Source organism: Microcebus murinus, chromosome 31 (assembly GCF_040939455.1).
Source record: "Microcebus murinus isolate Inina chromosome 31, M.murinus_Inina_mat1.0, whole genome shotgun sequence".
In the NCBI taxonomy this organism is placed as follows: Eukaryota; Metazoa; Chordata; class Mammalia; order Primates; family Cheirogaleidae; genus Microcebus; species Microcebus murinus.
In genome coordinates this window covers 2048616-2066130 of record NC_134134.1, presented here as the reverse complement: position 1 = coordinate 2066130, position 17515 = coordinate 2048616, and the positions used below count along the sequence as shown (strand labels likewise).

At 41.0% G+C, this 17515-nt stretch overlaps 1 protein-coding gene across 1 annotated transcript in view; it reads right to left on the bottom strand.

The window, feature by feature from the left end:
• The window catches only part of LOC109730345 (zinc finger protein 682-like), a 79925-nt gene extending 66617 nt beyond the window's left edge, over positions 1 to 13308 (bottom strand). The window contains exons 1-2 of the mRNA XM_075998869.1: positions 13102 to 13308; positions 7189 to 7315 (exon numbers count right to left, since the gene is read on the bottom strand). Of these exons, the coding sequence (XP_075854984.1) occupies positions 7189 to 7315; positions 13102 to 13308 (334 nt within the window). The remainder of the gene's footprint in view (positions 1 to 7188; positions 7316 to 13101) is intronic.
• Positions 13309 to 17515: the final 4207 nt, after the last annotated feature.

The following is a 17515-nucleotide window of genomic DNA, read 5'->3' as shown; positions in this document are numbered from 1 at the left end:
ACCCACGAATTATACAAAGATATATAATTTAACAAGAATACATTCTGTTTCTTTTATATTTCTTCCTATTAATAACATCTTATTATATGGTATATCTTATATGTAGAATTACATGCATTGAGTACGACAGTGAGAATATTTCAGCCCAAGCACAGGCAGAAAGAAGACTGGCTTAGATACAGTTGTAGAATGGAATGAAGATAAAAAAATGGCAAAAAACTGGAGATAATTATGCAATGAAAGAAGCAGAATTTCCACTTATAAATTCCAAGAGTTGGTTGTTCTGCCAGTTCCTTCGCTCTACATGCAAATCAGTGACTTTTTACCCTGGGCATTTTCAATCTCTTCTCTGGAGCCACAAGTTCACTCCCACAAAAATATGGGTAATTTATAAAGCATCTGGTAATTATAAAGCATCTACTGCCTATCTAACACTGTCCTGTACTTATTTCTTCTATTTAAATATAAAATAAACTCCATAATTTATAAATCCTTCTTAGTGTTTACCTGAACAAAGTAGCCTGATAAAGTCAATAAATCAATTAGTTCGATGACCAAAAGTAAAAAAAGGAGTAACCAAAAAGTGCTTTCAATATGCTTCCCAAATTAGAATGAAAAGATAGAATGTACTAAGTGAAATGATATTACCACACTGTGCAATTACTAATACATTCAGATAATTTTATGAGAACCATTAAGTTTTATAACAATCCTTGTTGGAATTGCAGATCAGGTCATATGAACGATACGTAATGAATTTTGAAATAATAAAATAACATAGTAGGCCTATCAAGAGCAATAAGTATGTAAGAACAGAGGATTGGAATGGGCAGGTCCCCATTCAGAAGCTTTAGGGTTTAAAACAATTAATTAAACGTGAAGCAAACAAACTATTTCCTTTCAGAATCTTTGAAGTTTCTAGTTTGCTAGTAAATTCTCGACACTTGAAATTACCCATTATTTCTAATATTTCTTCTTTTCTGTTCAAAATAGGCATACATCCACAAACACAAATATAATTCCTTAGTCTGTAAATATACTACAACTATAGTTCAACTTAACCATGATGTAGTTGTATATCTGATTCAATATAAATAAAAAATATGCTTATTTCTGTTTCACTGGCCAGGCAGGTTGCATGTTGAAAGAAAACTGTAGGATAGAATGTAACATCTAGTCATTCTGTGTTCAGAAATGTATGGCTTTCATTAAGTGCAAAATCTTTATTATAAGCATTACAGTAAAAATGTAATTACAAACGTAATGAAAAAAAGCTTTGGGAATCTTACTCTTTAAAGTACAGCCACTGATAAAATGGATCACAAATTAGGTCTTTGTATTGTGTAGCCCGACAGTACATTTTTACAATCGATTTCCGTTAACTTTGAGTAACATGGGATAGGTTAATGTTGGTGGCATAATAACACTTTATTCAATCTACAACATGTTGGAAACAGTAAAAACATTTTTAATTTAATGAAACAAATTAAGTTTACATGTAATCTAAAAATATTCCAAATTACATTCTATTTTATTATCGTAACGTGCAGTAGTAAAACTAGTTATTTTTAATATTGTAATTTTTACATTCTGATTATAATGAGAAGAATATTAGTTTGTATACTTACATCATATATCACTTAAAATACTGTTTATTATAAGGAAAATCCTTAGTACCTATCCATTTCATAGATCTTACATTTCAGTGTTTTTAATTTTCCATGGAAAAGTACATGAATAATGCCTGCTTAATACAGAAAGACTTCTAATAAATGTGATGTAGCTATCATTAAACACACATTCACATACACGCTAAGAATGAAAGCATACCAACTACGGTATTTAAAGTTGAATAATATCAGTACTTGCTTGCAAAAAATAGCAAAAATGTATACTTTATTACATTTTCACCCCACCCGGACCAGAAAGTATATTTTACATGGAATTATAACTCTCAGAAAATCTATTTTTTAAAGCTGACATACAATTAAATCAACTAATTATTTTAACTGGGTTGTTCTCTATAATCAACAACCTGGTTTAAAGAAATGAGTGAATGTGTTAGTGCATTAGTGTATTGCACTGTGAGTCCTCTGATATATGTTTAGACTTGATTCTAGATTAATTGCATTCTGAAATTTGTTAAAGTATTTTAAGTATCAATTGTTCATTGTTCTCTAAAGTATATCTTTTGCATAAATATTTTTTCACATTCATTATATTTGTAAGGTTTCTATTCCTTAAAATTTTTGTGATGATGAGCAATGTTTGAGAAAATATTGGAGCATTATTTGCAGTGTAAGTTCTCCCATGTCCGATAAGATCTGTTATAACTAATGGTATTGTCAACAGTCTACATTATTAGTTTTGCTTTAAGTATAACTACTGTTGTGCATTTTAAGGCTAATCCTTTGGTAAAGCACTTACATACTCATTACATTTATCTCACTTTTATCTAGTCTGATTTCTTTGATGTAGAATAAGATGTAAACAGTTATTAAAGACTATGTCACAATTTTCACATTCATAGAATTTTTCTCTGATATGAATTCTTTTGTGTAGATTAATGTGTGAGCACTGAGAAATGCTTTGCCACATTCCTCACATTTGTATGGTTTCTCTCCTGTATGGATTCATTTATGTTGAGTGAGGTCTCTGAACGGGATAATGGCTTTGCCACATTCTACACATTTTTAGAGTTTCTCTCCAGTATGAATTCTTTTATGTCGAGTAAGGTTTGTGCACAGGGTAAAGGCTTTGCCACGTTCTACACATTTTTAGAGTTTCTCTCTTGTATGAATTCTTTTATGTCGAGTAAGGTGTGTGACCTGGGTAAAGGCTTTGCCACATTCCTCACATTTGTAGGGTTTCTCTCCTGTATGAGTTCTTTTATGTTGAGTAAGGTGTGTGCAGCGGGTAAAAGCTTTGCCACATTCTTCACATTTGTAGGGTTTCTCTCCACTATGGGTTCTTTTATGTCGAGTAAGGTTTGTGCACAGGGTAAAGGCTTTGCCACATTCTTCACATTCGTAGGGTTTCTCTCCAGTATGGATTCTTTTATGTCGAGTAAGGTTTGGGCACAGGGTAAAGGCTTTTCCACATTCTTCACATTTGTAGGGTTTCTCTCCAGTATGCATTCTTTTATGTCGAGTAAGGTTTGTGCACTGGCGAAAGGCTTTTCCACATTCTTCACATTTGTAGGGTTTTTCTCCAGTATGGATTCTTTTATGTCGAGTAAGGATTGAGAACTGGTTAAAGGCTTTGCCACATTCTTCACATTTGTAGGGTTTCTCTCCAGTATGAATTCTTTTATGTTGAGTAAGGGATGTGAAATGGGTAAAGGCTTTGCCACATTCTTCACATTTGTATGGTTTCTCTCCCATATGAATTTTTTTATGTAGAGTAAGTTTTCTGCAACACATAAAGGCTTTGCCACATTCTTCACACTTGTAGGGTTTCTCTCCAGTGTGAATTCTCCTATGTATAATAAGTTTTGAGCAACAGTTGAAGGGTTTTCCACATTCTTCACACTTGTAGAATTTCTCTCTTGTATGATTTTTTCTATGTCCAGAAACATTAGAGCTGTGGTTATAAGTTTTGCCACTTTCATTAAGTTTGAAACATTTCTCTCCAGTATGTCTTGTCTTGTGTCTATTTAGATTTGATGATTTGCTAAAGACATTTATACATTTATAACATTTGAATAATTTTCTGTGGCAAGTTGACAAACATTGGGTAAGACCATCAGAACATGCTTTCTGCCTCTTATACTCACCCCCACACTCCCAGTCTCTTCTTAAGTGTATATATTCAAGGCCATTTCTTCCATATAATCTCATTATTGATTTCTGAAAGGGGTCTTTTATACACTGCTCAGGCAACAGGTCTTTGTTGCAATGGGAAGAGAGTTCTGAAAGAGATGAAAATAAAGTATCTCACTAAGCAGACTCTGGTGAATATACTTAAAAATTTGAATAGATAAAACTATAGAAAGTACATTAGAAAGAAAGCACAATAGAATACCATGGTCTTACTTCCATCATAGATGTATGAACTTAATAATATAATTACAACCATGATTCTTTTAGAAATCATAACTGCTAATAGTTGATAGCACCCCAATTGAGAAAAACACCAAGAACCACAGGAAGGGGAAGGAAACTTTGTTGTATTTACCCACCAAAGCCCTTCCTCCATGCTGACACTGAGTTATCACTTTAGTAGTAAAATCCTATCTCCTGGATTCCCTTTCAAAAGAGAATGAAACTATGGGCATATGTCCACACATGTGTTTTTTGTGGCCTTTCCAAAGGCTGGTTTCCACCTTCTTTGACAACTACATAACTCTCTGAGAAAAATATGCACATATTAAGAATAAAATTCTGCATTATCATAATGATGGTGCAAAATATTTAATTGTGCTATAAAATTTGAAAGGCAAAATAAAAAAATGATCATTGTCATGTGTTAATTTCTATACAATATAAAAAGACATAATTACTGACATCGATATCATAAAGGTGAGGGCAGATGTAAAGATTAAGAATTTTTATATGCAACTGAAGTAGTTATTCATTTAACATAAGTTGCAAGTTCAAAAGGTTTTATATAGTTCTCACAGTGAACATCAGAAAAAAATGTTTATAGAGAAAAAAGAAAGCTAGGCAAAGAAACAAAATATGTCACTAAAAATCAGTGAGGCACAATGCAGGACAGAGGGAGAGGAAAGAAAGAAAAGACAGTGAAAAAAGTTATATAAAACAATTAACATAAGAGAAATTGTAAGTCCTTCCTTTGAGAAAATTATGTAAATATTTATGTACTACTGTTTCCAGTGAGAAAGCACAGTTAAATAAAGAGTTAAAAAAAATCCAACTATATTCAATCTAAAGTGACTTGACTTCATACCTGGTGAGAACAATAGACTACAACTGGCAGGATATAGCAAGATATATCAGAAAAACATTTAGCATCTAAGAGCAGTGGAGTTCAAAATTATATTAGGCATATTATTTTAAAGTGAAAAACGTTATAATTTTTAAAATATACTTTAAGTCAAAACTGTCACAAGAGGGGGGGAGAGCAAGATGGCGGATGAATAATACCGCCAGACAGAGTGTATCTGCAGAAAAGACAGATTCTAGCAGAAATTAGAGGAAAGAAGCAAGAAGATGAGCATACAGCGGAAAAGGACCGGAAGGAGGGGTACCTGAGACCCCGGGAGACTCCACGGGAGGAGGCTGCGGAGGAGAACTGGAGGCTGAGACCACTGGATCAGCCCAGAGACCAGCGGCAAGGGTAGGTGGATTTGCTGTTTCCCCTCCCCTGCATTTGGGACTGCTGGTGGGCTCCCCAGCGGGTGGAGAGACCTGTGGACACCAGCCCAGAGACCGCTGCCACCAGCCAGCGGTGAGCCTGTAGCAGACGTGGCACCAGGTTCCCAACTTCCTCCGGGCACCTCCGTGTGCACAGACCCGAGCCACACGGCAGGCACCATATTGTCTCCTCCTCCCCTCCGCTGACCCTACCCATGGCTGCCCAGAGAGACAATACGCCACCAGCCAGAGGCACCTCCAGGGAATGGGACCTTCCCTTTTGGGACCCTACAGCTGACTCAGGGGAACTCAGACTGTAAGCTCCCTACCCGCCAGCCCTCCCAGGTGCTGCTGGCACGGTGTTCACAGGACAACTGTGCCGACTCAGAGGCTGAGAGACATAGACCCAGCTTGGGCTCCCTGTGGGTGAATTGGGACTGGAACTCCTCTCCCTGGTGGGGATACAGTTTGAAATCTGGGACCCAGATCCTTTCACAGGATAACAAATCATAAAGCAGAAAACATAACATCTCCTTGTGGTGATCTGGGATTTCTGTACCAAATACCAATATCACCACGACACTCACACATTTCAGACATGATGTAATAAATACAGAGAAATTAAAAAATGGTTTGCAGACAGATGTGGTGGCCCATGCCTGTAATCCTAGCACTCTGGAGGGCCAAGGGGGGGAGGATCGCTTGAGCACAGGAGTTGGAGACCAGCCTGAGCAAGAGTGAGACCTGGTCTTTACTAAAAATAGAAAAATTAGCCAGAGACTGTGGAACATACCTATAGTTCTAGCTACTCAGGAGGCTGAGGCAGGAGGATCACTTGAGCCCAAGAGTTTGAAGCTGCAGTGAACTACCAAGATGCCATTGCACTCTACCCAGGTTGATAGAGTGAGACTCTGTCTCAAAAAAAAATTTTTTTTACCATAGATTTTCTCAAATATACACACATATTTCCATGTCTTGCAATGGAATGGAAAGCAGTCAGTACCTGCAGTCCCTTATAAACCATGAGCAGGGCTTTTGTTCTCACTCTAACCTTAAATTAACTACACTGAAGAGAAATAAAGTCCTTAGATAATTTAACAGTAAGGGACAGGGAAGACTGTATCATAGATTAAGATAAGGAAACTCAGACTTCCCAGAAAACATTTCCATTGAAGCAGAGTTTTCCAAAAGACTTTTCAAGGTCTGGCTTCCTCCTTGACCTTTGGACCTCTCTCCTGTGTCACCTGCTTCATTCACTGCCACCTACCTGAGTGTTTGGCGACAGTCTCATTTGTCTTCACATTCCAGGGCTCTTTTTTTTGCTCCAGAAAGGTGATCAGGTCTGGCTTAGAGGCAACAAGACCTGTTTTATTCAAAGAAAAGTGACATGACATTTTTGAGATTCTTCCATTACCAATCGAGGACTGTGCTCAGTAGAGAAACGGGAACAGTACAGAAGACTCTAAAAAAATTAATCCCGAAACACTAATGCCTGTCAGACATTTTATAATATTTAGAAAGTACTTAAAATTTGGGGGTCCTTAGCTCCATTACCCAATACTTGTGGAATCAAATATTGGTGGTGGATATTGGATTGTAAACTGTGAGCAACAAAATCTTATGCCACCAAATTTTTGGAATTATCACTAACAAAGAGTGAAAGATACTGATCAGTTCAGGAAAGGGAAAGATTAATGTCAAGATAAAACAGATTGAAGATTTTCTTTCCTATACCAACAAATCCCAATTTTTCCTTGGAAACAAACATCTGAACTTTACTCATGCAAAGCAGAAAATCCCAGAAAAATTCTGCAAAGGTAGAATATAAAATTCTTAGTGGGGAATAAAAATTATGCATTGAAAAGATCTTTACCCATGAACACCAAATCTCTGTAGTTCTCTAACATCACATCCCTATACAAATTCTGTTGAGCATTGTCAAGACATTCCCACTCCTCCAGAGAGAATTCTATGGCCACATCCCTGAATGTCAACAGTCCCTGAAAAAACAAAACAAAACGAAACACATATTTACCAAGTGGTCATGTGGGGAATTCTTAATTTCACTGCTGGTGAAATAACAGAGTAAAGAGAACTGAGTAAAGAGAACTGGTTTTGACTCATATGAGTAACTGGAATTATTCAAAAAGACAATTTTTAACACAGAAATATTATGTAGGCCGGGCGTGGTGGCTCACGCCTGTAATCCTAGCACTTTCGAGGCCGAGGCGGGCGGATTGCTCAAGGTCAGGAGTTCGAAATCAGCCTGAGCAAGACCCCGTCTCTACCAAAAATAGAAATAAATTAATTGACCAACTAAAAATATATATAGAAAAAATTAGCCGGGCATGGTGGCGCATGCCTGTAGTCCCAGCTACTCAGGAGGCTGAGGCAGTAGGATTGCTGAGCCCCGGAGTTTGAGGTTGCTGTGAGCCAGGCTGACGCCACGGCACTCACTCTAGCCTGGGCAACAAAGTGAGACTCTGTCTCAAAAAATAAATAAATAAAAATAAGATTAGGGAGGCCCATGGACATGCATTAAGTAGCATACAAAGCAGATTTCCTTAAAGATAATATTCTTCATTACTGCCAAAGCCTTACAAAGCTTCTCATTAAACATCTGACATTGAGGCCGGGCGTGGTGGCTCACGCCTGTAATCCTAGCACTCTGGGAGGCCGAGGCGGGCGGATTACTCCAGGTTGGGAGTTCAAAACCAGCCTGAGCGAGACCCCATCTCTACTAAAAATAGAAAGAAATTAATTGACCAACTAAAAATATATATATAAAAAATTAGCCGGGCAGGGTGGTGCATGTCTGTAGTCCCAGCTACTTGGGAGGCTGAGGCAAGAGGATCACTTGAGCCCAGGAGTTTGAGGTTGCTGTGAGCTAGGCTGACGCCATGGCACTCACTCTAGCCAGGGCAACAAAAGTGAGACTCTGTCTCAAAAAAAAAAAAAATTGACATTGAAAATTAATTAATTTTAATTAAACATTCCTTTTTTACATCAAGCTTCCAGGATATGTCAATATCAAAGATCATGACCTGCACCCTAGAAAGTATATTTATTGAAAATATCATTTAAAAAAATTTTCTCTAATCTTGTGCAGAGAATCCAGTCACGTATTGTTGACCAGTCCCTGTGCTGCTAAACTGAAGATCAATGTCTCTTATAATAATTCACACTTCTAAACTGCCTATAAATTCAGCATTCCCATAACTCCCTTCTCAACTCCACTAATGTGATATAACTACTCATGGAACTCAGCAAAACACTTTAATTACACTTTCCAGTTTATTAGAATTGGTACACGCAGGAATGGCCAAATGAAAGAGATGTGTAGTGCAAGACAAAGTGGTGGGGCAAGATGGCACTAGAAACTAATGCTGGTAAATAGCTGTGATTAAAGAAATCTCCCATCCTTTTTGTTCATTAAGAGCAGCTCACTGCAAAGAAACACCCTCTTTATAAATTAGATAACGCTCCCTATTTTACCTACCACAAAGCCAGACACAGACCCAATAAATTCCCATTTTTGCTTCACAAACAATTAGATGAACAATTCTGTATTCACTAGTGTAAACAGAATATTTGCTAACCATATGTGAGTTAAGTTACTCTCCTTTTGCCAGGCCCCTGAACTGTCATCCTCCTTCAGCCTTAACCAGTAGATAACCCCACTCTCTGCCCCTCCTAAGAATAGTCTGACTTCAGGGTAAATCATTCTCTGATCTACCATCTAATTGTGTCACCTGACATCTCCCTACAATGCTTTTTCTAATCTTTTTTACTCCTTTCTATAAAAAGAAGCCCCTTTCTGCCTAAACTTTGAGATGCTTGCAGATCTTATAATTGGTGCTTTCCCACAGTTGCAATACTCCTTCACAATAAAGACACTTCTCACCTAAATCTGAAATGGTTGTATTTGCTAATGTCAAAAACAGCCCCAGGCCGGGCGTGGTGGCTCACGCCTGTAATCCTATCACTTTGGGAGGCCGAGGCGGGCGGATTGCTCAAGGTCAGGAGTTTGAAACCAGCCTGAGCAAGACCCTGTCTCTACCAAAAATAGAAATAAATTAATTGACCAGCTAAAAATATATATACAAAAAATTAGCCGGGCATGGTGGAGCATGCCTGTAGTCCCAGCTACTCAGGAGGCTGAGGCAGTAGGATCGCTGAACCCCGGCGACTGAGGTTGCTGTGAGCCAGGCTGACACCACGGTACTCACTCTAGCCTGGGCAACAAAGTGAGACTCTGTCTCAAAAAAAAAAAAAAAACCAGCCCCAGGAAAAATAACAGATGCACTCCCAAAAGGGGCATTACAGTTTTCCATCCCTAAACCAACCAAATCTTCCAGTGGGTCCTGGTTCCCAGCTTTCCAGGGATCTGTAGCTTCTCTCAGTATAAAGGGCTCCTTCTGTGGCCGGTATGAGTAGGCTAGAACACCTGAGAGTGAGGCCCCTTAGGAAAAACTCACTGGGCCTTCAATGACCTCCTTTTACAAGCTCAAGATTGGGGTAAGCTTGGAGGTCCTGGTTCCATGCCTCGGCTTCTCATTCAGGCTTATTCATTTCATTGTAAATAAAAAAATACCCAGTGTTTGAAGAATCTAGCAAAATTACTTAATGTCAGTGCTTAGGTGTTGTGGCAATCTGTACAGCTAGCGAGCCGTTATAGTTCTTGTTACAGCTCTTATTCATTTGACCAGGGAAAGAACCAAGAGGCACACAGAAGAGTTGGAGAACAGCCTTTATTCTTCTGCAGCAGGCTCAGCACACCTAGTGTTACAGCTCTCTTCGTGTCTTCCGATCTTCTGAGCCTTCAGCCCCTTTTGCTCCTGCTTTTATACCCTTGGTAGGGCTCAAAAAGCGTCCAATCAACTACAAGCTTTAACATCCAATCAACAACAAGCTTTAGCATCCAATCAACAACAAGCTTTAACATCAAATTAACAACAGTGGGATTCAAAAAGGTAAAAAATATAAAAAATATAAAAAAAAAAAAAAAAAAAAAAAAACCAACAGTGGGATTCAAAAATTACCCAATCAGGATCATGCAAGCAGCGTGGCCTTGAAACAGGCAGCAGCCTGTGGGCCTGGGGTCATTCCAGCACGGCCTCAGCAGCCGTGCCCTCCAACGGCCACATGCAGCACTGGTCCACAGAGTTCCGTAGCTACAGGGAGGCAGCAAGAGGCCACATCCCGGCACCCAACATTTTCTGCATCATAGGTTTATACAAGGTAGTACAGTTCTGAAGGGAAAATACTCAAACCACAATATTTTTCCTCTGCTCTCACACCGCAACAATCAACACGGAAGATTTATGAGAACAAATGTGCACAAATTTCTCCCTAATAACAAACAAGCAATCACTTTTACAGCTAACTGTCCTCAAATACAGCTCAATCTGATACTATCTGACTGAAGATAGTCTCAAATCACACAGGTTTAGGATTCAACCCCCAAAACTATCCCCCCTTTCAGACACCACTTGCATGTCCAGGACTCCAAATCTTCTGATAGATCAGCCTCAAGTAGGAGTTCCATGACCTCCTCTGTATATTTGATTCATTTCCCAGACCACCTCTCAAACCTCAGGAAAATACTTATCATATTCACTGGTTTATCATAAGGGATATCTTGAAAGATATAAACAAAAAGCCACATGAGGAGATACATAGGGCAAGGTATGGGGAAGAAGGGGTGCACAGATTAAAGCCCTTGACAGATTCCCCACTTCCAGGGACCACCACCTGTTCAGCTATCTAGAAGTTCTCCAAACCCTGTCCTTTGGGGTTTTTATAGAAGCTTCATTTATAAGCATAATTAGTTTATCTGTATAAGTCATTTACAATCCACTTAACCTTCAGCCCCTCCCTGCTCCCCAAAGCTTGGCAGTGGGACTGAAAATTCCATCCCTCCAAACAAATGGCTGGTTTCCCTGGCAACCAGCCTCCCACCCGGGGTTTCAGTGAGTTTTGCAAAAACTGCCTCATTAACATAAGCTCAGATGTGTTTGATAGGCTAATTGTAAAGAAAGAAAAGATTTTCTTTCACCTTTGCCATACAGGAACTACTTCAGGAACCAAGAAAGAAAGGCCAAATATGTTTTTTAAATATATTTTTATTGCTGTAGTCATTTAGCAAATAACAAAGCCTACAGGAGCTGAGAACTAGGAATCATAGATAAAAAAACCAAAATAACAGGCTGGGCGTGGTGGCTCACGCCTGTAATCCTAGCACTTTGGGAGGCCAAGGCGGGCAGATTGCTCAAGGTCAGGAGTTCGAAACCAGCCTGAGCAAGACCCCGTCTCTACCAAAAATAGAAATAAATTGACCAACTAAAAATATATATACAAAAAATTAGCCGGGCATGGTGGCACATGCCTGTAGTCCCAGCTACTCGGGAGGCTGAGGCAAGTAGGATCGCTGAGCCCTGGAGATTGAGGTTGCTGTGAGCCAGGCTGACACCATGGCACTCACTCTAGCCTGGGCAACAAAGTGAGACTCTGTCTCAAAAGTATATATATATATATCATAATATCACAGAAATTATAAGGCACTTAAATTTCATACTTCTACAGGAAAACCAAAAGAATTTATCTCTTTGAGATATAAGTAGGTCATTTAATTATTATTTTCATGATAACAAATCATTTAGTAAACAATGCCATGTGAACTATTCTCAGAGTTGCAAAATCCCATCTCAAAGGCTTTATTGGTAAACTCCAACATCCAGATAACAGGACACAAAACAGTGAACCACTCTTACAAATCCTTCCACCCCCCAAAAAGAAATAGGAGAAGAAATAGGTGTTTTGATGAATCTTTGTCGTTCATTAATTTTTTTCCCACACTTCCTTGTAGAAATGTATTCATTTTTCTGCAACCAAAATGGAACAAAGATTTGTTTCTATTTCAATTCCTGGGTATACTTGCCAAAGCAAAGCCCTGAAATTCTATTGAAAATCACCTGCAAATAAGCAACAGACCTGAGAGACCTACTACACTTACTCTGGGGAAGAAAATAGGTACATAATAAGTTTTTTAATTCAATATATAAATAGACTTTTCCTGAAATCTACCTTTTTATGAAGACATAACCACTACACAACTGTAATCACTCAATTCTTAAATCCGGTTTGCTGTCTCCTGCACTTTATGAAAGTCTTTGCTTCAAGCCCCCCTGGTGGACGCCCAAAACAAACCATGGACGATTGCTGTCTGATCCATAAATCGCTGTTTGTTCTAATAAACTCTCTTTTTTTTTTTTTTTTTTTTTTTTTGAGACAGAGTCTGGCTTAGTTGGCCAGGCTAGAGTGAGTGCCCTGGCATCAGCCTAGCTCACAGCAACCTCAACCTCCTGGGCTCAAGCAATCCTGCTGCCTCAGCCTCCCAAGTAGCTGGGACTACAGGCATGTGCCACCATGCTCGGCTAATTTTTTCTATATATATTAGTTGGCCAATTAATTTCTTTCTATTTATAGTAGAGACGTGGTCTCACTCTTGCTCAGGCTGGTTTAGAACTCCTGACCTCCAGCAATCCGCCCCCCTCGGCCTCCCAAAGTGCTAGGATTACAGGTGTGAGCCACCACGCCCGGCCTCTATCATGTTTTTAAGCGGTGCCTTAGTTTAATTTTTAACACCAGAGCGGAGTGGTGGGACCGCAGTGGCTACAGCCCCTCCCATGCATGAACCCCGCACCCCAGCCGAAATTCTTCCCTGATGACCCTGCGTAGTCACCACACAATGCAGGGGACACGCAGGGCTGCATCACACAACTACCCAGACGACTCCCACTGGGCCACAGATGCCTGGGAGGATGAGACAGGAGGCTCCCGGGTCCAGCTGCGGCCCAAGCCCGCTCTCAGCCCCAGGGACTGAAGGTCGAGCTGGGCTAAAGGGTCCCCAGGTCTGCAGACTCCGGGTCCTGCCACAGCCAGTTCCGCGGGGTTTCAAACGCCCTAGGACAGCTGGCCGCACACTCACCATTTTGCGACTTCTGTGGTGCCCAGGGATTTGTCTTGCAGATGTTTCAGAACCCGCAGGTCAGAGGTTGACAAAGGATGAGGGTTACCTGAGTTTCCCAAAGCAAAGAAAGAGCACTGAACACAAGGGTGAGCATGGAGGACCAGCAGGTGACAAAAACCCAGCAGGCACCGGAAGTCCCGCCCTCCCAATGTGTGCCTGATTGGACAGTTCCAACCAAAGAATTTGTGATTGGGTAGGGCTCTAGGCCACACCCCTCAGAGCCCTGACTGACACATAATCGGATCCCACCTACTAATGGCGGCAACCAGGGCTTTCTCTCTGCACTGGGACCTGGCACCACCTGGAGGGTATTTGCATTTAACCTTGTATATAGGTTATATCCAAGCCTGGCATGGTGGTTCATACCTGTAATCGTAGCACTCTGGGAGGCCAGGCGGGAGGATTGCTTCATCTCAGCAGTCTGATACCACCCTGAGCAAGAGTGAAGCCCCGTGTTTACTAAAAAATTATAAAGAGGCCAGGCGTGGTGGCTCACGCCTGTAATCCTAGCACTCTGGGAGGCCAAGGCGGGCAGATTGCTTGAGGTCAAGAGTTCGAAACCAGCCTGAGCAAGAGCGAGACCATCTCTACTATAAATAGAAAGAAATTAATTGACTAACTAAAAATATATATACAAAAAATTAGCCAGGCATGGTGGCACATGCCTGTAGTCCCAGCTACTTGGGAGGCTGAGACAGAAGGATCACTTGAGCCCAGGAGTTTGAGGTTGCTGTGAGCTAGGCTGACACCACGCAACTCACTCTAGCCTGGGCAACAGAGTGAGAGTCTCTCTCAAAAAAAAAAAAAAAAATTAGAAAGAAATTAGCCAAATAACTAAAAATAATAATAATAATAATTAGCCAGGCGTGGGGGCGCATGCCAGTAGTCCCAGCTACTCAAGAGGCTGAGGCAGGAGGATCATTTGAGTCCAGGAGTTTGAGGTTGCTGTGAGCCAGGCTGACGCCACGGGACTCTAGCCCTGGGTGACAGAGTGAGACTTTGTCTAAAAAAAACTGTTATATCCATTTATAAATAATTTATGTCGTATTCAGAATTGGAAACTGTATGATGACAAACATTTTAAAATTTCAGATTTAGTGAAGGTTGTATTTTTTATTTTTAACCTTTCTTACACACTCTGGTAGGTTTGGGAATTTTCTGCTATCCTGATCCGTTTGTCTGCTTTCATCAACCCCACACTGCTTTAACTATAGAACATTTTAATGTGTTTTAATATCTTATTGGAGCAGAACACCTCATTGTGTGTTCTCCTCAGGAATTTGGCTATCCTTATACGTTTGTTCTTCCATGTGCAATTTACAAAATCATTGTTAGCTTTAAAAAAGCTAACAAAATCTATTATGAAATACAACGCAATGTTGAAGTTAGCTTAAGGATAAAGGACCTTTTTATATTGTTGATTTTGTTTCTATCTAAGAACATGATATGACTCTCCATTTCTTTAAGTCTTTGTTCATATATTCCAGGAATTCTTTATTATTTTGTTTATATAGTCTGCACGTTTCCCATTAAATTTGTTACAGAGTAATTGTATTTTGATTTTTAAAATTTACTTTATATTATACTCTTCCATTGCTTCCCCACACTGTACTGTTGAGTAATTGCGAATTATACACAGGCTATTTATTGTCTGGCTTCCTGCTGGGGGCCTCATCCCCTGCAGGGCAGGGCAGGGAGGGCACTAGTTAAGTAGGTAACAAAGTATGCATCTGGGTGTTAATACAACCAGGACTAGAAGCCTGTGGGAGGCAGGGTTGCAAGAGCAGGAATCACAGCAGCAGTGGGTTACCTATGCCCCACATCCTCCAGGAAGCCATTGTGCCAGCCCCAAGCTGGCACTGCAGGGTAGGACCCATGGCACCTACAGCGACCTCAGGTGTCACTGGTGACCACCCACAGGCACCGCACTACTGAGAGGACTCTGTTGTGGGCTGGAGTGCCCTTTGCTGAGAGTCAGAGAAAGGAAATAAAAGAGAACGAGAAAGAATGTAGCTTGGAGGAGGGGTCCTGAATGGCCAGGCCTGCAGTGGGGGGCACCCATGCTCGAGGCAAAGAGCTATGATGTGCCCTGGGCCGGAGGAGCAGAGGGCACCTGTGGGACTGTCCTCTGTGGAGCAGCCTTGCCAGGTCAGAAGGGTTTGTACAACCGTGTGGAGCACTGAGCGCTGGTCACAGGGGACCTGCCAACCTCCTTCTCGGTGTGTATTTCCCTCACCCCCAGTCATCCCTGGCTCCCCACCTGGAGTCTCCATGGTGGCCTCAACCTTGCTCATAACCACTTCCAGGGAGTCCACCCGTACTTGGTGGAAGGTGAAGCCACGATCTGTGGGAGTCCCCAAAAGTGCCTGGTTTGTGTATCTCATTAGGCTGGGCTGCCACAGTGAAAACATAGAGAGGAAGCAGACAGGGACAAGAGGAAAGGAGAGTAACCCGCCCGGACTTGATGGCCCAGGATATGAGCCCAGGGGGCATGGGGAGTGTGAACTAAAATAAGATCTTAAGGCTGTCCCCCACTGGCTAACTGAATGTACCCCCTCTTGGCCAAGGGGATAACCTAAACCTTAGTTACTAGCCATGAGAAGGGTGGTCACAGGTGCCTTATTATGGCCCCCTCCCTTCTTGAAGTTATCCTTTGTAACTCATTATCAGGCCTAAGGCTATGTAAGGCAAACCTGTAGGTCCTCAAATTCTACAAGAAATAGGTAGCTTGTCTCTGATTAGCAGACTTCCTTAACTTAAAACATTCCAAGCATTGAGACAAAGCTTCATTTCTTTAACCAATTACAAGTCAAAGAGTCTTTAAACAAACCTATAACCTATAAACACCCCCCTTTTGAGATGTCTCACCTTTTCATGCCAAACCAATGTATGCCTTCTATACATATTGATTTATGATTTACCTGTAATCCCTGTATCTCCTTGAAATGTATAAAATTAAACTGTAGCCCAACCATGGCAAGTACACTTGCTGGAGGCTTATTGGGCATTGCTTGGGCCATAGTCCTCAAATTTGGCTCAGAATAAACCTCTTTAAATTATTTGACAGAATTTTGCTTATTTTCCATTGACACCAGGCACCAAGCTTCAGGCCAACCCTTCAAGTTCACTATCCTGGAATACCTTGACCAGATAAAGGAGACATTCCGGTTCCTGTAGGTGCAGTATCACCACGTGCAAATTGTATGTGAGAAAATGGGAAGTGAAACACAGAAATGCAGAGGCACTATGTGATATATTATGAAATGTCATATGGATTAGACACTGAAATGCACCAACAGGCTGAAATCACCAAGAAATTGAATGTGACATGCACAAGTCATCCCATTTCTGTCCCAGGAACATCAACAACAGGTGACCCAGGCCTTCAAGCCTGCCAAACTACTTACCATGGCAGAGTTGAATGTCATCCTTGTGCTACAGCAGTTGCAAGATCCGTGTCTGTCACAGTGCCACAGACCACCAGTACCCCTAATGTCTCAGGCTTGGGGACCTCTTCCTCCAGAAATCCTGCCCATCTGGGGCAGTCCCCACCTTCTGGCACTGTGTAGTGCTCTGAGTGGGCAGTCTCACTTGGCATTAAAGGATTACAAGAAGCACCACTATGCAGAGCACCACAAAGATAGTGTCAAGCACAAATAATGCCCTCTTTGGCCCAGTTTAAAAGGCACAGATAAATGCATAAATGTACCAGAGTTTTCTGACTAATTCAAGAAAATGAAGGTTAATGATAAAGACTCCAGCTTTCACCAGTGATGGTGACAAATAATGTGACACCTTACGTGTGGATGTGTCTTTTGAGGACCCGCCTCAAAAAACAATCACTGTCTATTCACATTTGGAAAACCAAACTAACAAAAATTGTAAGCCAGGCCGGGACGGTGGCTCACACCTGTAATCCTAGCTCTCTGGGAGGCCGAGGCGGGCGGATTGCTCAAGGTCAGGAGTTCAAAACCAGCCTGAGCAAGAGCGAGACCCCGTCTCTACTATAAATAGAAAGAAATTAATTGGCCAACTGATATATATATATATAAAATTAGCCAGGCATGATGGCGCATGCCTGTAGTCCCAGCTACTCGGGAGGCTGAGGCAGAAGGATGGCTCGAGCCCAGGAGTTTGAGGTTGCTGTGAGCTAGGCTGATGCCATGGC